The sequence below is a fragment of the Pinus tabuliformis genome, chromosome 9 (assembly GCF_031772625.1).
Source record: "Pinus tabuliformis cultivar Carrire ecotype Pingquan chromosome 9, CPIR1, whole genome shotgun sequence".
NCBI lineage: Eukaryota > Viridiplantae > Streptophyta > Pinopsida > Pinales > Pinaceae > Pinus > Pinus tabuliformis.
The window spans coordinates 1,100,572,072-1,100,597,616 of record NC_142307.1 but is presented as its reverse complement, the minus strand read 5'-3'; the positions used below and the strand labels follow the sequence as shown (position 1 = coordinate 1,100,597,616).

Here is a 25,545-nt window from a genome sequence, read left to right as displayed (position 1 = left end):
AACTAGAAGTGGGGGTCTAAACTTCGCAAATTAGATGAACAAGGTGGCCCTAAAACTTTCTATACAACCAAGCTTAGGCTTGGAGGTGAATTTTAGGATGTAAATCTAAAATCTAAGAAGCATATGACAGTGAGATTAGATAGTTTAAATGAGATACAATAATGTCAATATGCCACAATGTATTAATAAGCACTTAAAACAAAAATGTCTTCAATGAAGCATGAAATGATTCCTCAATGAAACCAGAGATGGCAATTAGATAAGCCTAACAACTCAAGTGCCTTTAGCTGAAGTGTTTCTTAAGCTGAAACAACAACCAACAAAGCTGAAGTACTCCATGGGTTGTCGATTCGTGTACAGCTATTTGATGCTTTTACTTTTCTTCAGGGTGTACCCCTGAACAGTTGAATAGTGCAAGAGTCTGGGTTATGTGACAGATTTGCTTCCTTTGTTTATTTCTTTTCCGCTGTGTATAAGGCTAAGGGGCTTACTTTGCCCCAGGGTTTAGTTGCAGGCACCTATATGCCACTTCTATGTTCTGCTTTCAACTTTCATGTGGTGGCCTTGCCCACTGACTGTTAGTTACCTTGGAATGACAGAATTGGACTGTATTGTTTTGAAGGATAATTGTTTAATGTACTCTTCAGATCTAATTGGGGTTTTCCCCTTTCTTTTGCAAGAAGCTATTTATGTCATGAACTGCTCATTTTTCCGCTATGATAATGTTCATGTGGTTACTGTGTTTTTATTGATAATTGTTCTATGACAATGTATGTCTGTAGTGCATCTATTTGTAGTTTCATACATATGTACACTGATAATGAGGATATTCCTCTGCCCACTGTGTTGAGGCGTTTCTTAACAAGTTTAAATCATATATGTATAATGGTTAATAGTATTCCCTTTTGCCACATTTGGCCAAGCTCAAAAAGACAGAATTTGTCTGTTATACTCGTTGCATGTCATATGCTTGAACATAAACATTGTGCTTTCATGTTTATTATTTCTTGGTTACCATTTTCTCACCAGCGTGCAAGCTATTCCAGGTCAGCTGAGGCAATGTCTGAGCTATACTGCTATATTCTGTTTTTTTTTGGGTATTTAAGTTGTGGTTTCGCCATTGTAATAAGTTTTCGATACAACCGTGTTAGCTCTGGAACTGACTACCTGAGGTTGTAATTTGCTATTGAATGTCCTTCTAAACCATGCATGAATTCAGAATATATATATATATATATATATATATACTTGTTTTGACTTGTTTTGACCGTCTTTTCTAATTCACGCATGTATTCAGAGTATTTGTATGTTCGTTATATTTCTGTAAGGCTCTATATGTGGTGTTATCACTTCAGTTAGTTTTTTTATTAAAATAGTTGTCTCAACATTTCCCATGGTGAATGAATGTAAATTTCTAGGATGGAAAGGAACTAAATTCTAATAGTTCTGCTTACTCATTCTCTAGCAAAGAGTTTCCCTATAGTCGATGTGGTTTACCGGGGATTTCCTGTATGTTCAGGATTTCCAGGTAGTTCCTCCCTTGTGACTTCATTTGCAGTGTTAGCTTCAGCTACTTGATCTATTTAGGTTCACTTATTACATCTATTGCTAACTGTGATTGATAATTTTTCCTTTTGGGGGTGTTGATGAATAAAATTACCAGATTATGTTTCTTTCATTGAGAATCTTCTGGTTTCACTAATTTCGACCTGTTCATTAATATGTTGTTATCACCAATAACCATTACAACCATACACCCCATTGGGTATACATTTTTGTACCCAATAGTCCCACTCTTATGTTTAGAGTACCAACATGCACGCCTATCTCCTAGCATCCCAATAACATATTTTTTTTTAATTCACTTCTGAAATAATCAGTATAGCTGAACACACGCTACAGCAGTTGGATTAGCTATTAAAGTGTTGTTGGAGTCAGCAGCTAGATGACTATTACAGTCCTATGCTAAATCAAATTTAAATACATTTACATGAAAAGATTTCAAAGCTTTGTACTTTATCCCCTAAAGAAAAGTATACAATTGTTTGAGCCCCAGGCCCACAAATTTTCTTACAAGCTCATCCAGTCACAAGTAATTATCAAGTTAAGGAAAATCATCTATAACACATAAGTCTCCTGATTTTCCAACAGACCTGAGTATAAATTGAATTGGAAATTCAAAAGCAATATCAAATTGAAAGGAAAAAGGTAGAATGCAACCAAGGGAATGAGTGTGACTATTGTTAATCAAGAACATCAACAGATGTCCAACACTGCCAGCAGAGGCCGCTCTACTCAAGAAGAAGCCAAGACTTATGAGAAGGATCCATATAAGTGCTAGAATTGTGGAGGGAATCACTTAATGAAGGATTGCCCACAGCACAAGCACTTTGGCCCGAGACTGTACAATGCACAAGAAGCAGAGACAATCAAAGACGTGGCACAAAATATACCCAGAATTTATGCAGCAGTGGATAATCGTCAAGCTAATCACCAGACAGCGATTATAAAAATGGAAGTTGGCCACGCGGACAAGGAGAGTGGAGCACATAATAAGGTCATGCCCGAATGAACTAACTGGCATGTCGATTGTCACCAATTTCAATGTACTGCCACACGGAACATATGACATGTTGTTGGGGATGGACTGGTTGTATACACATCACACCAAGGTTAATTGTTTTGAGAAGACCATCGAATGCCTTGATGAAGCCAGAAAGCATAGAAAATTGCATGGAAAATTGAAACCTACTTCTGTGAGATTAATTTCGACTATGCAAGCCAAGAGAAGTCGCAGAAAGCAATGCCTTTTATTTTTTGTGCAAATATCTAACAGCATTGAAGCTAAATGCAGCGCTAGGAATGACAACAGTAATGTTCTAAGGAAATACCCTGTTTTAAAACAGTTTTTAGAAGTCTTTCCTTAGAAGATGCCTGGGTTGCCTCCTCATAGAGAGGTGGATTTCTCTATTGAATTGATGCCAGGAGCAGCGCCAGCATCAAAGGCTTGATATAGAATGAGTACTCTGGAGTTATTGAGTTGAAGTTACAACTCAAGGAGATGTTGGACAAAGGCTACATAAGGCCAAGCGTGTCTTCTGTTGTTTTTTTCCACGACACTAGAGAATCTAGGTTAGAGTCTTAGAATTTCTAACGTAACCAACTCAAATGCCACAACAAACTACTTTGCACAGCGGAATACAAACAGAGGTGAATCAACACATGCACAAATATACAATTTTTCAATAACCCAACTTCGTTATATTATCAATCTATAATACAACAGTCTAGGGCTCCCGTACCAGGGATCATGGCCCTCATACAATCACTGATAGAAGAATACAAACTAGGGTTTGGTGTCAACAACTATGACAACCAATCTACCTTGAACAAGATACAACTAACCATCTAGCTAATGTAGTGCACAATCACATCTCCTCTTGGTCATACCCTGAACACATCTGCTGGTCCTACTGCTCCTAATCTGCAACTCTGCCTCTAACAATGGATCTTGCTCTTTTAGGTCACTGAACACGACTCTCCAATCTGCCCTCTAGTTGATCATTAATCAATCAACACATAGTGTCTTCTTTCGAGTTGTTCACAACTTCATTTGTGAATAACTCTTTGACTGCCCATTGTTGCTCATAAGCTCTTAGGGACTTCTTCCCTCTATTGCCTTCCTGTGTTGCTCCAATGAGGCAAACTTAGGGCATGGAGAGTTGCCCACTATGACTATCAAATGTCCTTCTCCAACTATCAACTTAGGGTTGAATCACTACTCCACTTGGCTACCTTCTTTCTTCACTTCAAAGATCAGTCCCTGAAGCTTCACTTCCTGCCTCTCTTAGCAGATCTGAAGTCCTTCTCTGGCCTGCACTTAGGGCCCCCTTGAACACCTACTTATTGCCCTCCCAAACAGCCTTAATATGTCCAATACAATCTGTCCAAACTTGGACAAACCATCCATTAACAAAACATCAATTCAAAAAAGGTAAACATACCTTGTTCCTCAGAATACTTCTACCCTTTTCTACCTCGGCCTTTGTGCACAATTTTGAGATTTTCGGCATGTTATTAGGGCTTGCTGTAACTAGGGTTACATCCCCAAACTTGTCCTTAAATCTCCTCATAATTATTGCGATTAGCCTTCCTCTACAAGTACCTTCTTCACTGACCTTTGTGACACTTCCTACCTTCCTGTTTAGCCTCTCCAAAAGACACCTACATGACTATGTCTTGCACTAGGGCACACTTTAAAGGGTTCGGACATGTGTCACGAAGAAAACCAACCATAAACTTGGCATAGAACTACCCAAATCTCTCCTCCTCTTTGCCTGCTCAAACTCGACCCAAACAACCATGAGAAACCATCCCAAAACAGACTTTTATCTCCCTTCATTTGGTCTCCTAGAGCTCGGTTGCCTCAGAGGTGATCTACCTTTGATGTTTGTTCTTTGGATGTGCCAAATGAGGAGACCTTACTCCTCTTTTTATATGCTTCTCTAGGGTGGCAACGTCTAGCCCTTGGGCACATTCTAAGTTTAGGCCGACTTGTCCTTTGTGCCACAAGCCCACATGAAACATACAAAAAAATATATTTCTCAAAATATAAAACCTCTCTTGTTGCTTAAAGCAGCCCCTTGCTCCTCTAAGGGTGCTCTTCCATCTCCAAGTGTCAAATCATCAAATTTCTCCTTGGTTTTGGGCCCACTCCTTTGGGTGCAAAACCCCCAGGCTTGGGTTCTTAGCCCACAAGTGACTTTGTGATGTCAATTCCTCCACAACCTTGTCCCCTAGGGTTTGGAGTACCTCCCAAGCTACCAATCTCAACATCTTCATGGCGAGCACCAATTCTCTTCGTGAAAAAGAAGGATGGAACACTCAGGTTGTGCATTGACTATAAACAACTGAACAAGGTGACCATCAAGAATAGGTATCCCTTGCCAAGAATTGATGATCTATTCGACCAATTGAGTGGAGCAACAGTCTTCTCCAAGATTAACTTGAAATTAGGCTATCATCAAGTGTGTATTAAAGATGAAGATATCCATAAGATAGCATTTAGAACCAAGTATGGGCATTACGAGTTTGTGGTAGTGCCCTTTGGGCTTACTAATGCCCCTGCAACTTTCATGTGCTTGATGAATAATGTGTTGCACCCTTACCTGGACAAATTTGTAGTTGTTTTTGTTGATAAAATTTTGGTCTATTCAAAAACCAAGGAGGAACATGAAGAGCAATTAGCCGCAACACTACAATTGCTAAGTAAGATTTATGCAAAGCTTAGTAAATGTGAATTCTTCCAATCACAGATCCATTATTTGGGACACATTGTCTCAAAAGAGGGAGTAGCAGTTGATCCAAAGAAGGTTAAGGCCATCATGGAATGGCCAACACCTAAAAATGTGGCTGAAGTTAGGTTCTTCATGGGACTAACAGGCTATTACAGGAGGTTCATTACGAACTTCTCCAAGATTGGTCACCCAATCACAGTTGATTGTGCTGCAAGCTTCGATTAGCTAAAGCAATTGTTAACCAATGCATTAGTGCTAAAAATAGCAAACCCTGAGAAGAATTTTGTGGTTTGCACAAATGCTTGCAAAGAGGGGCTCGACAGAGTCTTGATGCAAGAAGGGCAAGTGATTTGTTATGAATCTCGAAAGTTAAATGAACATGAGCAAAATTATGTAACTCATGACTTGGAATTGGTTTCCATTATCCATGCGTTGAAGATGTGGAGGCACTACCTTCTTAGTAGAAAATTTACTCTAATGATTGATCATGGAGAGCTGAAATATTTGTTTGCTCAGCCTAAATTAAATTCAAGGAAAGCTAGATGGCTAGCCACGCTTAGTGTATTTGTGTTTGAAATCAAGTATATAAAAGGCAAGGAGAACAGAGTGGAAGATGCACTCAGTAGGAGAGTGCAAATGAACTATATAGTAGCCATAAGTTCTTATGGGGCTGATCTTGAAGAAAGGATCAAAAATGTAGGGCAGCAAGATGAAAAATATAAACATTTAAAAGGAAAAATTACAACAAGAGTCTAAGGATGATCAGGAAATATTGCCTCTCAGAAGATGGGTTGATTAGATTCAAGAATAGAATCTATGTGCCAAATGAGGGAAATCTAAAGAAGTTGATATTGAAGGAGTTTCATGCAAAACCATATTCAGGTCACTAGGGTTATCAAAAGACAACTGCAGCCATCAAGAAATTTTATTATTGGCCCGAATTGAAAGGAGAGGTGGCTGATTTTGTCTCCAAATGCATAGAACACCAATAGGTGAAAGTTGAGTGCAAGCACCTAGTTGGTCTATTGCAGCCTATACCCATTCCAGAATGAAAGTGGGAGGTGATTTCTATGGACTTTATTACAAGGCTTCCAAAGACTTCTAAGCAACATGATGCCATCATGGTAGTGGTTGACAAGTTGAGCAAAGTGGCTCACTTCGTAGTTGTTAAGTCTACAAATTCAGCGAGTGAGGTAGCTCAAATTTTCATTAAGGAGATTGTGAGGTTGCATGGAATTTGCATCTTGGATAGAGATGCCAAGTTCACTTCACAGTTCTAGAGAGAACTATTTGCAAGACTGGGAACTACGCTGGCATTTAGTGTTGAAATATGTAACTAGGTTCGGTCTTCATAATCACATATGCAATCATGATTTTATGTATTTAATGTAAAGAGAAGAATAAATTTATTATTGTTGTTCTTGAGGCATGGGTTTCATGCTCAAGGGAAATTTACTTTTAGGTCAAGCACCCATTGAGTGCTTCTAGGTTAATTGAATCATTTTCATGTATTGAAGACCCATTTGGACATGTTACATATTGTAAAGAAAATTTTACTTGAGTCAAACTAGAGTCAAAGACCCTCCAAGACCTTGTCATGATGCTACAATCAAGTCTTCCTTCAAGAAGTGCAAGTCGGCCTAGCTAGAAGGACATGTCGGCCTATTAGGGCATCCAAGGAAGCCTATATAAAGGAGCTCTTAGTCTCATTCAAAGGACCCATCGATCAAGCATTGAAGAGCAAGCTAGAAGTGCGAAAAAGAAAGGATAAGAAGCCTCTTGGACAGCAAAGAAGTGAAGAAGGAAGACTGAAAAGTTTGGCACTATTTTTCGGCCTCTTACACCTCACACGTGCGAAGAAGATAGGGCTCTCATCTGTCATAGAGTTGCAGTATTATTAAAAAGCCACTTTTGGTGCCAAAAAGACTCTCTACAAGTCGAGTTCCCAAGGAGGAAGATCCTACCCAAGCGAAGAAGGAGAAAGGCTCTCAAACTATCCACACAGGTGAAACCGCAGAAGATTTCAGGCAGGCCAAGAATTGCAGACCTATGAAAGATGCCGAAATCTTGAAGAGAAGTTGAAATTCAAAGTGTTGCAGCAAGTTTGACCAGTGTTGACTTTGTAGAAGAAGAGTTGATCAAACAAGTGATTTTCCTTGGTCTTAGAGGAGGTTTTGGTGAAGGGTCATAGGTCTTAGGATTCGTCAATTGAAGTTCTATGAGAATAAAAGAATTCTTGTGGGTTTTCCTCTCAAGTGGAGAGGTTTTGGCCCTGGCTAATCGCCTATATCTTTTCTCCTCTTGTCTTATTGTTCTTTATGGTTTGGTGGTTGTTTGATGATAAGAACACTAATTATAATTAAGTGAAAGAAGAAGCTAATCAAGATAAGTAAAATATATCAAAGTAAGAGAAATCATCTAATTTGTTGCCCCTAGATTTCTCAACATGGTATCAAAGCTAAGGTGACAAAACAAGATAAGACAGCTTGAAGAAGAACCATTAAAAGGGATCAAAGAGGACATCAAGCCATCAAGAAAGGATACACAAGGGTCAAGCACAAGGAAATCATCAAAGGACTAACCCACTCATCACCTTGAAGGAAGGAATATCAAAGAAGACCTCAAAACCCTAGCTCATCCAAGGAAGGGTTCCACACTTAAAGCATTGTTGGGAAGCTTTCAATCTCCGGCACACGGAAAAGAAGAACTCAAGGACCCTACATCCACTCAAAGAAGGACTACACATTGAAGTATCTTGAAATCTCTACATCCAAGGAAAGCAGGAAGAAGCACTACCATCATCATCAAGGAATAAATGTGATCTCCCTCTTCTTGAGTCAAGGATCACTAATACTTGAAGGAAGACATCTTCTATTATCAGCATTTTCAAGAAGGCATCAAGTTGAAGATTTCATCATCTAGAAGTATCTTCACTTGACAAGTATCTTTAAATCTATGTCTAAATCTATCAAAATGACTTCAGTTTGCAACGAGAGCAACAAATTAGTCGGGTCATCAAACTTTCTTGCATCGAAGAAGAAGACAAATTTAATACTCATAGAAAATGAAGTCATTGTACATGTTAAGGGTTTAATAATCGAACCACCAAAGGAAGAAGCTCAAGCTCTAGCAAAATAAATGAAGGGAGAAATAAGGGCTCAAAGGATCCTTCTAGAATCAATCAAGGATTCTCTCATCCCTTGTGTACAAATTGGAAAAGTCAAAAGACATCTATGACAAACCAATAGAATTATTCTCCGTAAGCACTGCAGGAGAAGTAATATCTTTGAGAATCGAGCTATATAAAATGAAGGTATCAAAGGAAGAAGGGATAACCTCATATCTTATGAGGGTGTCAGAATAAGAGACCAACTGCAAGAGTTGGGGGAAATAATGTCTAATAGAGAAACGACCACAGTTGTGCTCAATTGACTACCGGAGGAATGGGGGTAACTTCGTATCAAGCATCTATGGAAAGAAGGAAGCCACCCCATTTAGTGAACTCTGGTCATTGTGTAAGATTGAAGAAACCAGGTTAAAAGCAAAGAGAGATGTTGGACCAAGCAAACAAGTTCAAGCATTTGCTGCCATGGCCAAGAGAAAATGAAAGTTTGGGAAGTTTAGTCCTCAAAAGAAGAAGGTTGATATGTCAAAGACCCAATGATATGGTTGTCAGGAATATGGGCATTACAAGAGAAATTGTCCTAAATTCAAGAAGGACAACAAGAAAAGGAAAGAAAGGAATGAAGTCCATCTCACCAAAGAAGTGGATGAACCTGAGAAGAAATCAAAGAAGGAAGAAGTGAAAGAACTTTACTATGACTGAGATAATCTTCTTCACCTAGTTCTTTTCAGTTTTGTGAAAAATAGCTATCATGGTAGAAAGCATTGCAAGTATGGTAGAATGCATCATATTAAGAGATGGCATCATTTTAGAAGCATACAAGCAAAGAAAAGGCTTATGACATCATTATAGAAGCTTGAAAGGATAGCGAAAGCAAAAGTCTACATGGTTGCAGCAGTGATGATGATAGTAGCTCATACCGAAGTAGTAATATGGTTAGAAGAAAGTCATCTAGCATAGAAAAAAATCATCATACATCATCTATAAGAAGGACCATTTGTTGGATGAGGATAATCAAGATCCGTTGTTGAAATCTTCATTAGAAGGCACATCTCTACTTGGAAGAAGTGTCTCACCGATCATTCCACGGATCCATTGCTTAGAAGGATGATGGTAGGGTGAAAAAGGAGTGCAACATGTCAAGATGGTTGAAGTACTTCACTCGAGGAAAGGAAGTTGCTGAAGGAAGTCTATATGACCAAAAGTAGAAAAGAGGTATGTATATATTTGATAGATTAAGACATGTCATCATATAGTTGCAGATAGCATGGGTAAATGCTCTACCTCATGAGCATGATCGAAGAAAAGGGATCTCTTCCTTTGGAAAGATGCATGAAGGCATGGTTCACATATTGACAAGATGAAATCAACATAATATGTCCTCATATGGAATATGAGGTGGTTGACAAAGATGAAGGAACTGTGGATGGAAGTTCATGGGGAGCAATTTGTGAACAAAGAAAGAAGAAATCGTGAAAGATGCAACTATAGTCACGTATGAAAAGATAAGAAATCAACATTCGATGACTAGAAGAATTGGATGTGACATATCCATAGAGAAGGTATAAAGACCCTGATAAGGTCTGTAAAGGAAGGAGACCCTTGATATTGAAAGTCTTGGAGATGTGTTTATGCAAGATGTTGATGTTGCAAGAAGCAAATGTCATGATGAAAAGCCATCATAAAAGGTAACTTTGATTTGATGTTCATTTATTATTTTTGAACAACATCTGGATGGGTTGATACAGGGCTACCGAAAGAGAGTTGTAGATGTCACCTACAACTAGCACTCATGTGGTTGGATGGAAGATCCTGAAGGAAACATGACTTGGAAGAGGTAATTGTATGAATAAAAGCCAGATGTGGACTAGAATATCACTTTCCGATGAAGTGAAGAATGACATGACTGATATGGTTCATGAAGGTAAGTGATGGATGGTCGATTCCCTACAAAGAAAAATCTAGAAGATGAAGGCTCCATAATGATGAAGATGAAATTCATGACATCGAAAGGAGGAGCTCTACAAGCAGCTGAAGGTACCATGATCTCCACCAAAGAGCAAAATGTTGTTGGAATCAAGTCCCTAGTTAAGAGGGAGCTTGGACAAGTCCCTGGACAAGAGGGAGCTTGGGTGAATTCGTTTATAGGAATGAGTATATCTTCCATAGTTGAGAGGGATAAATAGACACATCATTCTTGTCTTCATATTGTGAAGAAAGAATGGGGGATTGAGTAAGCATCTGAGACTGAGTCCAATACTCTTTGAGGATGAGGTAGGGCATCCAAGATAAGAGTAGTCGAAGAGGAAATTCCTCGAAGATGTGTTATTCCAAGATAGGAATTGTCCTAAAAGGACATACCCTGTGAACACCCAAGTGGGGTATGTGCCTTGAGAGACAAAGATGATGGTTTTGGTCAGTCATTGGTCTCGCCAGCATTGTGCTCTGATCTTGTGGAGAGATAGAGTTGTTAGTCAAGGCCTTGCTATGTGACAATGTAGGTTGGTATGATGAGATGCTCTGGCGTAAGCTAAGGCAGTAGCTTATGAGATGGCTTACCAATCCGACTCTTCTTAAGAGAATTTTTCAGATTGAGAATGTCCACGTACCTTGTATGGATTATGAATACCTCCCTAGTTAAGAGGGAGTGTTGAAATATGTTACTAGGTTCAGTCTTCATAATGACATATGTAATCATGATTTTATGTATTTACTGTAAAGAGAAAATTAAATTTATTATTGTTGTTCTAGAGGCATGGTTTCATGCTCAAGGGAAATTTACTTTTACGTCAAGCACCCATTGAATGCTTCTAGGTCAATTGAATCATTGTCATGTATTGAAGACCCATTTGGGCATGTTACATATTGTAACGAAAATTTTGCTTGAGTCAAACTAGAGTCAAAGACCCTCCAAGACCTTGTCATGATGCTACAATCAAGTCGGCCTTCAAGAAGTGCAAGTCGCCCTAGCTAGAAGGACATGTCGGCCAACTAGAACATCTAAGGAATCCTATATAAAGGAGCTCTCGGCCTCATTCAAAGGACCATTGATCAAGCATTGAAGAGCAAGCTAGAAGTGTGAAAAAGAAAGGACAAGAAGCCTCTTGGACAGTGAAGAAGAGAAGAAGGAAGACTAAAAATTTTGGGATTGTTTTTGGGCTTCCTACACCTCACACGTGCGAAGAAGTTAGGGCTCTCATCTATTGTAGGGAAGTTGAGTTGCATTACTATTAAGAAGCCACTTTTTGTGCCAAAAAGACTCTCTCTACAAGCCGAGTTCCCAAGAGGAAGTTCCTACCCAAGCGAAGAGGAGAAAGGCTCTCAAACTGTCCACATGTGTGAAACCGCAGAAGATTTTAGGCAAGCCGAGAATTGCAGAACTATGAAAGAAGCCAAAATTCAAAGTGTTACAGCAAGTTTGACCAACATTGACTTTGTGGAAGAAGAGTTGGTCAAAGAAGTGATTTGACTTGGTCTTGGAGGGGTTTTTGGTCAAGGGTCATAGGTCTTGGAATTTTTCAATTGAAGTTCTATAAGAAGAGAAGAATTCTTATGGGTTTTCCTCTCAAGTAGAGAGGTTTTGGCCCTGGTTGATCGCCTATATCTTGTGTCCTCTTGTCTTATTGTTCTCTATGGTTTGGTAAATGTTTGATGATAAGAACACTAGTGAAAGAAGAAGCTAATCAAGATAAGTAAAATATGTCACAAACATTTATCAAAGTAAGAGAAATCAACTAATTTGTTGCCCTTAGATTTCTCAACATTTAGCACAACTTACCATCCACAAATTGATAGACAAATAGAAATAACTAACAGAATTCTTGAGGACATGCTAAGTATGTATGTAATGCACTAGCCAAGGAAGTGGGAAGAATATCTTCCACTAGTAGAATTTGCATATAACAATGGATATTAAGAATCACTGAAAATGAGCCCATTTGAAGCACTTTATGGGAGGAGTTGTAATACTCATATCAGCTGTTAGATGATCCAAAAATACAATTTTATCATAGGTTATAAAATTAGAATAAAGTAATTAATTTAAGATATTAAATTAATAATTATTATTCTAGAATGTTTAATTATTTATCGGAGACTTTTAGAATTAGCATATTGTTGTAACTAGATATGACTCTCCAAATGTGTCGTATCTTAGGCTCTATTTTAGGAGATTTGTTAGCTAGTTGGTTTGAATAGCATTTATTGTAAATGGACACTTGTTATTTAATAAGTGATCCATAATTAGAGGTAGTTAGGACATGGAGCTTATAAATAGCTCATTGCAAGAGTGTCTGTGTTGTTCGGGTGTAAACTCTTGCAAAATCATATTATGTAATTGTTTTTTCTGATTAATAAAATTATGTGTCTGAGGACACTTCTGCGATTATTGTGGTATCAGAGCTCCAGTAATGCTACAGTTGATTTGAGGAGGAGATTCCAGTTTTATCAGATCGTGGAAAACTCAACTCCGTTGAAGTGATCAGCAAAAGATTGGTATGAAATTTGCAAAAAAAAATTTCATTGATTTTAGATCTGCCAATTCTAAAATCATTTTTTAAAGCAGCAAATGCAAATCTGTGTTTTCTCTGCGCTCTTATTGTTTCGCTCGCCAACTCTGTATTTCTTCGTGGTCCATCCTTTGCATGCCACGGTCGGTGTTTGTTTTCAGCTGAATTTTCTGTTTGAACGAGGCTTCCATCCTCGGGGGAGCTCTGTTAAGAATTGGTTGCTTTCAATAAGAGGTGAAGAATCGTGTTGAAACCCCATTTTGTGTTCCTTATCTTCTAACTGAAATTATGATTGATAAGGATGGCTAAAAAAGGCAAATGTTGAAGATCTGCCACGCTGAACCAATCTCCTGCCAAGTGCTTGCTGTTTGACAGCCTGCCGTCATACGCATCCAATACTTGCGTCCAATTTATCATACGCATCCAAACTCTGTCATATGCATCCAATACTTGCGTCCAATTTATCATACGCATCCAATACTCTGTCTTCATACGCATTCCTTCAGGGGATTGATGATAATTTTGGCACTGAATGATAGAGATCGATGAAGAATTACGGTGCTTTCATGATTTCCTGTGGGCTTAGTACGTATGGTTCCATCTTATTTTCGTTGGCACAAATGAATGTGTGTGTTCTTCTCTGGTGATCTGCACGAGCTGGAGCATGGGTATTGATCCCCTGCCTACCAAATCTCGTTGAAAATAAAAACGAAGTGGAAGTTGAGACTGTTTTTTTATTGAAGAGCTCAGTGCAGTGGAAGATGAGACTGTTTTTTTATTGAAGAGCTCAGCGCAGTGGAAGCTGAGACTGTTTTTTATTGAAGAGCTCAGAGCAGTGGAAGCTGAGACTGTTTTTTTTATTGAAGAGCTCAGGATCTGATGTTCTGGATGGAACACGTGGATGCTTGAACCTGTGCACTGTTGATCTCCTAAATTGTGTAACTAATAAGGTAAAGATTTCAGAAAATGATTGTAATGTTCTCAATTAGATCGCTTCAGTTCACATTTTTCTATTTTTTGGAGGTTACATGGAAGATACTTTTTCTAGCCAACCACAGTTCCGTTGGGAATTAGCGCTATAACAAGGATTTCATTTACATAGCACTGTTTTACAACTCGGCCGAGTTGAAACCGAAACGGCCGTTTCGGACCGAGTCAAACCCCAAAACACTGACCCGGCCAGCAACCCGGCTCGGCTGACCGAGTCAGCTATGACTCGGCCGAGTCATCCAATGACTCGGCCGAGTCATAGCTGACTCGGTCAACCCGGCCGGGTTAGTATTGACTCGGCCGAGTCATTAAAAGCACGGCTGGGCAGCGTATTTTATGAATTAAATTCACTTTTTTGCTGTTTTTTGGTAAAGTTAAGTAGGGTTTGTGGTCTTTCCTCCTTGATTGATGGTCTTGGTTAGTTTCTTGTCTATATGCTCTTTGTCTCTTTCATATTAGTGGGATTGCAAGGCCTACCTAGGGTTTGGCAGCAAAATGATGACAAGGAAGCATGTTACATATCCAAGAGGACTTTCTAGTCTTATTGAAGACCTGACCATTGAAGAAATTGGCAATTGCATTCATTGTGCCCTAAGGACTGTCAATTTGGAGTGGCAGAGGGACAGTTAGTGGGCTAGTTATATAAGCCTTAAGGACTATGATTTGATGTGTTGTGAGGGCTATCTTATGTGCGCCCTGAAGTACAATACTTGACAAATCAGAGTTGAATAGGTTGGTCATTAAGCCATAGATCAGTGGACTGCGTAAGGAATGGTTTGATGTCGTAGTTCAATGAAGTCTGCAATAGATGGGCTTTGTGCAGTACCTCATGAATTGACTTTTGGAGCAGAAAAAGTGCAGATCAGTGGGTTGTTGATGTGCTCTAGGAACAACATTCTGGAGCAACCAGATTACTGACAAGATGGGAAAATCTGAAAGCCCAAAGCAAAGTGACAAGAACAGTTGATTTGTCAGAGTTAGGGCAGTTTTGGTAGCCCTAGGAGCAGTCTTCTAAAATGACCAAAAGAACGACAAGCGGGAAGATCTGGAGGATGGGAAGAAGTGCAAGATGCAGTGTTGGACCCAGTATGTTGTCTTCCATGTATATTATAATGTTGTGTGTTTGGAAACTTGAATGAAAATCTTTAAAATTATGTTTAAAATATTTAAAATTATGTTTTTTTATAAAAAAAAATATATATTTAATGTATTTTTTACAACGACCGAGTCATTGAAATCGAGTCGGCCGAGTCATTACCGAGTCGGAGTCGGAGTCGGAGTCGGAGTCGATCCTCGGCCGAGTCGGATTCCGAGTCCGAGTTGTAAAACACTGTTACATAGTACATGGCTTTTTCATTTAAATTTGTGGAAATAGGAATTTGGGGATACAAGGTATATATTTTTATGTAATATTATTGGAGTAACAAGGATTTTGTAATATTTGTGGAGGAATAAGGTCATTTGTAATTTTTGGAGTAATAAGGAGATATTTTTTTGTAATTTGTTTTTGGAGAGATAAGTGTGGCATTGTAGCTCAAAGTAATTTTACTTTGAGGGGGAGTAACTTTGTTTTACCAGACTGTGCAACAGCACCATTGTAAAAGTCAAATTTTGAAAGTTGCCTTGTAAAAATTTGAGAAATTGACTAGAGCCAAGTGCAAAGCTCAGTCAATTTTCTCATGTTTTGACGACTATTCGATGGTCAAGGCCAAGCCCCAATAGATCGTGTTTTTTGCGTGGTGTGTTGTGTTAACTATCTTGTCATTTCTGTTCTGATTCTTGGTGCAACGCTTCAACGCTACAATGTCTAAGTTGATTAATTTGTTTTCTGATTCCGACAAACTTGAAGGCACAAAATTTTATAAAACATGGCATCGTCTCATCGAAAGCACTCTCATTTACAATGAATTATGGCAGGATATATGTGATGGAGATGTTAAGCCGAATAAACCCACAGATGCAGCTGCACTGGCAAAATGGGAAATCAAGAATGCTAAAGCCTTAGCTCTTATTAAATATTCTGAGAATGATGAAATGTATGTCCATATAGAAAATGCTACAGATGCATGGTCTGCTTTGAAAACTTTTAAAGACCTCTTTGATACTCAACTTGAATCAAAGAAAGTCGATCTACAATTAAAATTGTTGCAACAAAAATTAACTGAAGGCGGTGATGTTCTTGAATATATCTCAAGACTTAAGAATATTAGGCAAGAAATTATTAATGCTGGTTTTCCCGCAATTGATGATAGCTTTATGGTCACAATTGTAATTGCCGGACTTCCTTCTTCCTACACGCATTTTTTGGAGACTCTACAAGTAACTGAAAAATTAGAGAAACTAAAGTTTGATGAACTCTGTGAAATGTTGACTCAACATGATAAAACTTTTGGGAAGAAGAAGAAAGTTGGTGAAGGTGTTTTTCTCACAGAGGCCAGCACTAGTAAATCATCAGCAGACAGTTCTCGAGGCAGAGGCAGAGGGAATCATAATCAAGCAGCACATAATCGAGGTCGAAGCCAAAGCAGAGGAAACAATTTTAACAGAGGAGGAAGGAATAATTTTCAAGGTAGAGGAAACAACCAAGGAAGAGGCAATTTTCAAGGACAAGGAAACAATAATCAAGGTAGAGGACAATCTCAACATAGAAGTCAAAGCAGAGGCAGAGGACAATCTTCAGGAAGAGGAAGAGACTTAAGTCAAATTGTGTGTCGAAGATGTAACAAAGTCGGCCATTATGCTGAAGATTGTCGAACTTCACTTAATAAAATTCCCAAGTTTCAGCAGCATTCAGCGCAATTTGCAAATGATCAAGATGATGATAACTCAGAATATGTTTTTACGTCCTCGCCAGCATCACAACTTTCATCCCATCTTAGAAGTGACTATGAAGATGCCTGGATCTTGGATTCTGGGGCCACTCAGCACATGACTTGTCAACGTGATTTTTTCTGGAATTTTCAAGATTGCCAACTTAATTCCATTTTTCTTGCTGATAATACAAAACATACTCCTTATGGAAAAGGAGCAGTTAAAGTTTTTCTCCCTGGCATTGGAGACAAAATGATTTCCAATGTATGGTATGTACCCAGTTTTAAGAAAAATTTGCTCTCTTTAGTCACGATTCGACAAGCAGGACATCAGGTGATTACGGAAGATGGTTTAGTCAAGATTAATTCAATCAAACAGAACTTGAAAACAGTCATGACAGGTTATGAAGATGGAAAACTGTTACGGATGAAAGGGACAGTTATTCCAAGGCATTCAGATTTTGCAGGGGCAGTGAGTACAGGGATTTCACCTATAAGACTATGGCATGTAAGATATGGACATTTAAATTTTGAGAGTCTTTCTCAATTGCAGAAACAAGGAATGGTTAAAGGACTTCCCACTTTCAAAAGGGAAAATGCAAAATGTGAAGCTTGCATTTATGGCAAACAAAGTCGAGAAAGTTTTCCAACAAGTTCCTGGCGTGCAAATAGGCGGCTACAACTAGTTCATAGTGATGTTTGTGGTCCACTACAAACTTCATTTGGTGGTTGCAAATATTTCTTACTATTCATTGATGATTTCAGTAGAATGACTTGGGTGTATTTTTTGAAGAACAAGTCTGAAGCATTTGAGAAGTTTAAAATTTTTCGCCAACTTGCTGAAAATAAAGTCAAAGAAAAGATAGGTACTCTCAAGACGGGTAATGGGGGAGAATTCACTTCAAATGAATTCAAAACTTATTGCAGTGAAAATGGCATAAGATGACATCTTACTAATGTTTACACTCCACAGCAAAATGGAGTAGTCGAAAGAATGAATCGCACTTTGTTAGGAATGGTGAGATCCATGTTAACTTTCAAGAGGTTAAGTCCAACATATTGGGCGGAAGCAATACATACAGCTGTCTACTTAAGAAACAGATCTCCAACTGCTTCTTTAGACGGAATCACACCTTATGAAGCTTGGTTTGGTTTCAAACCTCGAGTTAAACATCTTGGAGTTTTTAGGTCAGTGTGTTATGACTTAGTTCCGAAAGAAAAACGAACTAAGCTTGAGTCAAGAAGTTTAAAATGCACAATGATTGGCTATTCTGATGAGAAGAAAGGGTATCGTCTTTTGACCAATAGAAAATTCATTGTGAGCAAGGATGTCATTTTTTATGAAATTGAGAGTAAGAGTGCTGAAGAAATTGAAAATCTTCTTCACAAGTTAGAAACTAAAGGAAGTAAAAGAAATGGAAAAATGCAAAGTCAACCAACTTCACCAAATTGGTATGAACTTGATTTTCCTTCCTCTGAAGATGAGTCATCCAGTCCATCTACATCAACAACATCATCTGGGTCTTCAAGCAGTTCATCCGCATCTCCAAGCAGTAGCAGTTCTTCTGACAGTGATTCTCCACACTCTTCACCTGAACGACGGACATAAGTTTATATTAATCCTCTTTACAATGATGGAGACTTTACAGAAGCGCAAACAAGTGAGCACCAACTACCAAAATGGGCAGTTCAACTTTTGAAAGATGTAAAGCCTGATGAGCAGAATAAAACAGGCACCAGAAGGGCACATAGAAGTGAAGGCAATTTTGCCTTAATAGCAAATGATTTTACTGAACCTTCCACATACAAAGAAGCAGTAAAACATAAAGAATGGCAACAAGCTATGGTTGAAGAATATCAGGCAGTAATTGATAACAACACTTGGAAACTTGTTGATTGTCCAGCAAATGTTAAACCCATAGGATGCAAATGGGTTTACAGAATTAAGTATAATCAAAAGGGAGAACTTGAAAAGTATAAAGCACGACTTGTCGCAAAAGGTTTTGCGCAGCAGGAAGGCATTGATTATGAAGAAACTTTTGCTCCTACAGCAAAATGGAACACCATCCGATTAACACTTGCATTGGCCGCTCAAAAAGGATGGAAAGTTCATCAAATGGATGTGAAAAGTGCTTTTCTCAACGGGGATTTACAGAAGGACATGTATATGACCCAACCGCCAGGTTTTGAAGTTGAAGGACAAGAACATAAAGTCTGCAAACTGATCAAAGCTTTATATGGATTAAAACAAGCTCCCCGAGCTTGGTATGCAAAGATGGATGAATACCTTAAGAAAGTTGGTTTTCAACGAAGTGAATCTGATGATACTTTGTGTGTGCGACAACAGGGACAATATCTGGTCATTCTTGTTATGTATATAGATGATTTGATCATTACTGGCAACCATGATGATCATATTACACAGGTGAAAAAGGATTTACATGCAGGTTTTAAGATGACAGATTTGGGATTACTTCACTACTATCTTGGAGTTGAAGTCTTCCAACGTCCACATCATATTTTCATTTCTCAGAGTAAGTATGCAGCAGAGGTTCTTCAGCGATTTGGCATGCAGGATTGCAAGCCCGTTCTCACCCCCATGGAGCAAAACTTGAAACTTTCAAAATTTGAAGGGGGGGAAGGTGGACAGTACTACTTACAGACAGTTGATTGGCAGCTTGATTTATTTGACAAATACTCGTCCTAATCTATCTTATGCAGTCAGTATTCTTTCACGTTTTATGCAGGAACCACGAGACAGCCACTGGAATGCAACCAAAAGAGTTCTTCGATATATCCAAGGAACAAAAGATTTTGGTCTTCTTTACACAAAGACTAAAAATTTTGTACTTGGTGGATATTCCGATGCCGACTTTGCTAGGAGTATTGATGATCGAGCATCAACATCAGGTTATTTAATGAATATGGGGTCAACAGCAGTATCTTGGAGTTGTAAGAAACAAGCTACAATGGCCACTTCTTCCGCAAAAGCAGAGTACATTTCAGCATGGGAAGTAGCATGTGAAATTGTTTGGTTGCGCCGAATTTTGCAGGACTTGGGCATTTCTCAGACCGAAGCTACATCATTATTCATTGACAGCCAGTCAGCCATCAAACTTGCCAAGAACCCAGTTTTTCATTCAAAGACAAAGCATGTGGACACCAAGTATCATCATATCAGATCTCTCATTGCCAAAGATGTCCTCAAGCCAGTTTATTGTCCTTCCGAAGATCAGATCTCCGACATTTTCACGAAACCGCTTGGCAGAATAAAATTTACTAAGTTCAGGGATGAACTTGGTATCTATTGTAATGTATCTTTGGATCATAGGGGGGAATGTTAGATGATCCAAAAATACAATTTTATCATAGGTTATAAAATTAGAATAAAATAATTATTAATTTAAGATATTAAATTAATAATTATTATTCTAGAATGTTTAATTATTTAATGGAGACTTTTAGAATTAGCATATTGTTGTAACTAGATATGGCTCTCCAAATGTGTCGTATCTTAGGCTCTATTTTAGGAGATTTGTTAGCTAGTTGGTTTGAATAGCATTTATTGTAAATGGACACTTGTTATTTAATAAGTGATCCATAATTAGAGGTAGTTAGGACATGGAGCTTATAAATAGCTCATTGCAAGAGTGTTTGTGTTGTTCGGGTGTAAACTCTTGCAAAATCATATTATGTAATTGTTTTTTCTGATTAATAAAATTATGTATTTGAGGACACTTCTGCCATTATCAGCTGGAATGATCCAGTGAATAGGGTCCTTATTGGCCCTGATATGTTGAAGAACATAGAACAAGCAATGCAAACTATCAGAAGGAATTTAAAGGTGGCACGGGATAGGCAAAAGAGTTATGCAAACCAGCATAGGGTTCACAAGGAGTTCCAAGTTGGGGAACATGTTTTCTTACGAGTTAGACCCAAGAAGAGCTCCTTAAAATTTGGGTCATGTGCCAAGTTGGCACCACAATTTTGTGGGCCATTTGAAGTGATCGAAAGGCCAAGGCTAGTGACCTATAGGTTGGCCTTGCCTCCATCAGTGAGAGTTCATGAAGTCCTTGATGTTTCAATGCTTAAAAGATATATGCAAGATGCTAATCATGTAATTGATTGGTTTGTGTTACAGGTAGAACTAGAGGGAGAGTTCCAACCGGAACCTCTATGCATCTTGGATTGAAGGCAGCTCACGCTCCAGAATCAAGCAATAGAGCAAGTCAAAGTGCAGTGGAGGCACTTTGGGCCCGAGGAAGCCACATGGGAAATGGCTAACCAAATGCAAGCAACATACCCTTTTTTGTTTGTTGGCTGAAGCAAATGTAAATACATTGTAAATGTTGTACATAGTTGTATGTATAAAGCTCCATATCAGTTGTGCTCGGTTTTTAAGCATGTGTTGTTTGTATATGGTTATTGAACACCAAGGATGGTGTTCCCCCAAGGGGGAGGGGACTATGACAACCCCTGGTTAATATTCCCTCATTGTAAATAATTGTAATTATTTAAAAAGGCTGAGAGAAAGGGACACTGATTCTATTTGCTTGGGGAGGGAGATTACTTGAGGAATTGGTGATTTTAAATGTATCAACCATGGGTTGGCTGAGAAGTTTAATGGGTTGATTATGCAATAAATAAGAAAAAGATAGGCCAATTTGTCTCTTAGCTCTAACAACGAGCAACAAAGGACAAAAAAATTTAAGAAGGAATGGGTTGCATTGTCCAAGGCAGTTTACCTACATGGAGCCTTGAAAAAGACAAATGGTTAGTCTGTTGGGGGGCACAAAAACAAGTCAAGGAGGCAGAGAGAACTCATTTGTGCTTGTGCAATGGAAGAACACACAGTGATGAGCAATGGAAGGAATTCCTCCAAGGTTGGAGTTGTCAAGGAGAGCAGCGATAAAAATCACAATGATCGAGCTCTAGAAAAAGATGAACCAACTGATGAAACCTTGAGAGGCTTGTTGGGTGAAATATTATAGAGTAGTGGCTTGCCTAAAGGCTGAAGAACCCACTGGAAGCTTGTGGATTGATGAACCTACAGGATTGGGAATAGACAATCAGGTATTTGTACGGGTTGATGAACCACCATGAGTTGCCTCGGTGCTAAAGCCTTGGTGCTTGACTCACTGATGAAGTACCCTGAGAGGTGATCTCTTACTCATCAGTAGCTTATCCACTGATCAACGTTCCCTTGATGTGGACTCCCTTCTCTTAAAAGTGAGTTGAGACTCTTTGTGCTATGGTATCCTGGCATGGATGTTAATCATGTCTAAAAAGTCTAGAAAGACTGAGTGGAAGCTTGTGTAGTTTGTGGATGAAGGCAAAATGACCTTGTGACAGCATGCTTCAACTATCAATATTGATTAAGTTTCCTCTCGAAAGCACTCCACCTCAAGCACTGGAATCTGACTCGGGGTGAGCTACAAGTAAATGTGGTTGTAGCTTATCTAAGGTTGGGTGGAGAGCGTAATGTTCCTAACTAGGAATTTAAGTGATAAACCAATTAAACAAACAGTGCAACAGTGGAAAATTAAAAACTTTTAGCAAACACCCCTGAAACACTGTAATACTGGAACTGTTGAGCCATATATTATGAAATATGAAAGCATGAGTACAATATATAAATGTCGTAGTGCACCTGGGCTTGTCTCAAGGACAAACTGGACCAAACCCAAGTATTAGAATAGTTGGAAAGATGGTTGTTCAGTTGTTGCTCTACTATGCTCTGCATTGTCCCAGTAAACTGTTGATCTACTGACTTCAGCCTGTTGGAAAGTGCCCAAAAATTGCCTAGAAAATTCTTCCCTTTTATTAGTCTCAGACTCCTTGGACAAAACCCAGAAAAACCCAGAAGGGAATTTCTCTGATTTTGACTTTGGATTTTCGGCCTCTTGGGAGCTGCTCTCCGACTACATCTGCTGACTTTCGGCCTGCTGGAAAGTGCCCAAAAACTACCCAGAAAATTCTGCCCTTTTAGCCTTAGACTCCTTGGACAAAACCCAAAAAAACCCAAAAGGGAATTTCTCTGATTTTGACTTTGGATTTTCGGCCTCTTGGGAGCTGGCAACTGCTCTCGTGCAGACAACTACATCTGCTGACTTTTGGCCTACTAGAAAGTGCCCAAAAAAATTTGCCCTTTTAGACTTAGAATCCTTGGACAAAACCCAAAAAAACCCAGAAGGGAATTTCTCTGATTTTGACTTTGGATTTTCGACCTCTTGGGTGGCTAAATCAACCTCTACGTATTTCTCGTTGCCCAGAAAACACACAGTCCCTTCCTCTGCGTGGTTGGCTGAGCTGTGAATCGTTGCTGGAAACTCCTGCAATCTCTGTGGAACAGCCTCCCTAGGGCGGGCACAGATGGTCCCCCGAAGTAGAGGTTGAATCTTCCCTGCGAAAGACTCATGGCTAAACAGCCGGTAGACTTGCTAAGCAGCAAAGCGTACAAGAGTGAGTTTGTTTGTCAAATATTCAGAATGAAAACAAAATGAGAGTTGATCTCTCTTTATAACTCCTTGGGCCCCCTTAGCCTCATGTGGGCCCCTCCATCCACCCATTCAATTTTCCCTCCAAGCATATCAAATGGCTAATTTGAACTCCTATGTGGGTGGCCCCCACATTCCACTAGCAGCTAAATAAAGTCGATTTGGCCCCTAAGTCCCTAAGTCGAAAGTGTGGGGCCCTCTTCCTTAGTCAAAAATGTGCAAAATTGTGTAGCAGCACCCTGTTACTAATGTGTTTGAGAAGGGACATGACAGTCCTCCCCTCCCAAATGTTGCTTGCCCTCAAACAACCTCAAAGTTGGGTGCCCCAAAATATGCTCACCCTCCCAGGTGACATCCTCATCTGGCAAGTTCTTCCAATGCACCAAACATCGTTTGTCCTCAAGCAATGCCTGAAAAAACACCCTCTCTGACTGTGGACCCCCACTATCACTGCAAACTTCACCAAGGTCCCAAATGTGCCATTTGATCGTCCCTGATCGTTGTACTATCCTATAGTGAAGGAGTCCCTCGATACCAGGATCCCAAGCCAACTTGATCAACGTGAAGCACCCCTTGCTCCACTCACTATCCTGCCATATATGGGCAGTAAAACCCTTGTGTCTATCACCAATAAGTAGAGCATCCTGACGATGTAAAACTCTGCCCAAATCCTCATGAAGCTTCTCTATTGAATAGTCCATCTCATGCACTACAAGAGTAAACTCCTGAAGATGCAATCCAATCCTGGTGAAATTGAACCCTCATCTACCTGGGCCTCCCTTGATCTCCTCCTGTCGATCACCCTGCCACACCAGTGAAGTTCCCCACACCATCAATGAATCACTAAAACCAAATGGAAGATCTGTAGGACCCTCCCCTGTAGAAAGCAACTCACCTCTACGGGTAGTTGCACTGTTGGAAACACTGAGAGGGGGGGTGAATCAGTATTTCTTTTTCAATTGTTATTTTTACCAGTCAAAACATTTATATTCAGAACACAAGATGAACAACAAGAATAAATGCTTTTATTAATATAATCTTTGCAATAAAATAGATACAATATATATATGGTTCCAATCCGTTACCAAGCACCAACTTGGACATTTGTGAGGCTCCAAACTCCAGAGCACCAAATCTGTTTTGTCAAGGCACCAACCTTGGACTTAGGAGCACCAACTCCCAGGACACCAATCCTTCCAGTTCTGAGGCACCAACCTCAAGGGCTCCAACCCTCTACTGTCAAGGCACCAACCTTGGATATAGGAGCACCAACTCCAAGGACACCAATCCTTCCAACTTCTGAGGCACCAACCTCAAGGGCTCCAACCCTCTGCTGTCAAAGCATGTTTGATAGTAATGTTCTGCTCCCAAAGCTCTTCTTTACTAAATTGTCTGTTTACAGCTTCACTGTAGTCTCCATGCTACAGCATCAATGGCAACCAGTCTTCATATGAAGAAGTCTTTACAACTCTTCATACTGTCCACACAGATTCTGCAAAAGTTATCTCATGATGATATCAAATAACCATCATGATCTCTGATAATGTCTCCACACAGCTTTAGGGAGTCTACTGTTAGCTGCACTAAGCTCTGCACAAGAACCAACTCTCTATTTCAGGCCTTTGTTCTCACTGTCATGGTGAATGCTTCCAGGGTGACTACTGCACAATGTTCTTGCTATTTCAATCTCTTACTTCCCATAAATACATTCACATATGCTTCAATACTAGTGCTAGCTACTGTTCCCTTCAAGCGATATCAAATGAAACTTTATTTATTATATCACAGAATTGTTCTTCAGCATGCATTATGTCCCTAATTAATTCTTCACAGGTCTGAGTCTTTCACAGCGTAACACGATCAACAGAGTTGCTCGTCTGTCGGCTTCCTCCTATCCTACTGGACCTTCAGCTTCCCCCTGTCCTGCTGGACCTTCAGCCCTTTTCTATGCTGTTGGACCTTCAACCCTTTTCTGTCCTGCTGGACCTACGGCTTGCTCCTTTCTTCCAGTTCGCTAGCCTTTTTTGAACCTTCCTTGTTCACTATTATAGAAGCCTGATACGCCTGACCTTTTGGCTTCCTCCTTGCTCGCTTGAGCTTCGGCTTCCTCAACGCTCGCTCGACCTTTCGCATCCCCTCTTGATCGCTTGGTCTTCGGCTTCCCAATCTACGCTCACTCATCCTTTCGTCTTCTTTTCATAATCACATATGGGTTTCACCAATGACCGGAAAGACACGTTTATTGGAAAGAGGCCAACTTGCATATTAAAAAACATATTGAAGAGTTTTTCATCCATAGACTTGATTATTCACGGAAAC

At 39.4% G+C, this 25,545-nt stretch overlaps 1 protein-coding gene across 2 annotated transcripts in view; it reads right to left on the bottom strand.

The window, feature by feature from the left end:
* The window catches only part of LOC149152508 (uncharacterized), a 106,035-nt gene that overhangs the window by 40,378 nt on the left and 40,112 nt on the right, over window positions 1–25,545 (bottom strand). Inside the window, exon 2 of one of the 2 annotated variants that reach the window (XM_089440629.1) lies at window positions 18,189–18,321. The exons of the other annotated variant lie outside the window; for it this stretch is intronic. Coding sequence (XP_089296755.1) covers window positions 18,229–18,321 — 93 coding nt within the window. The 3' untranslated portion in view covers window positions 18,189–18,228. Of the gene's footprint in view, window positions 1–18,188; window positions 18,322–25,545 lie in introns of those variants that run through there. 2 annotated transcript variants of the gene reach the window in all.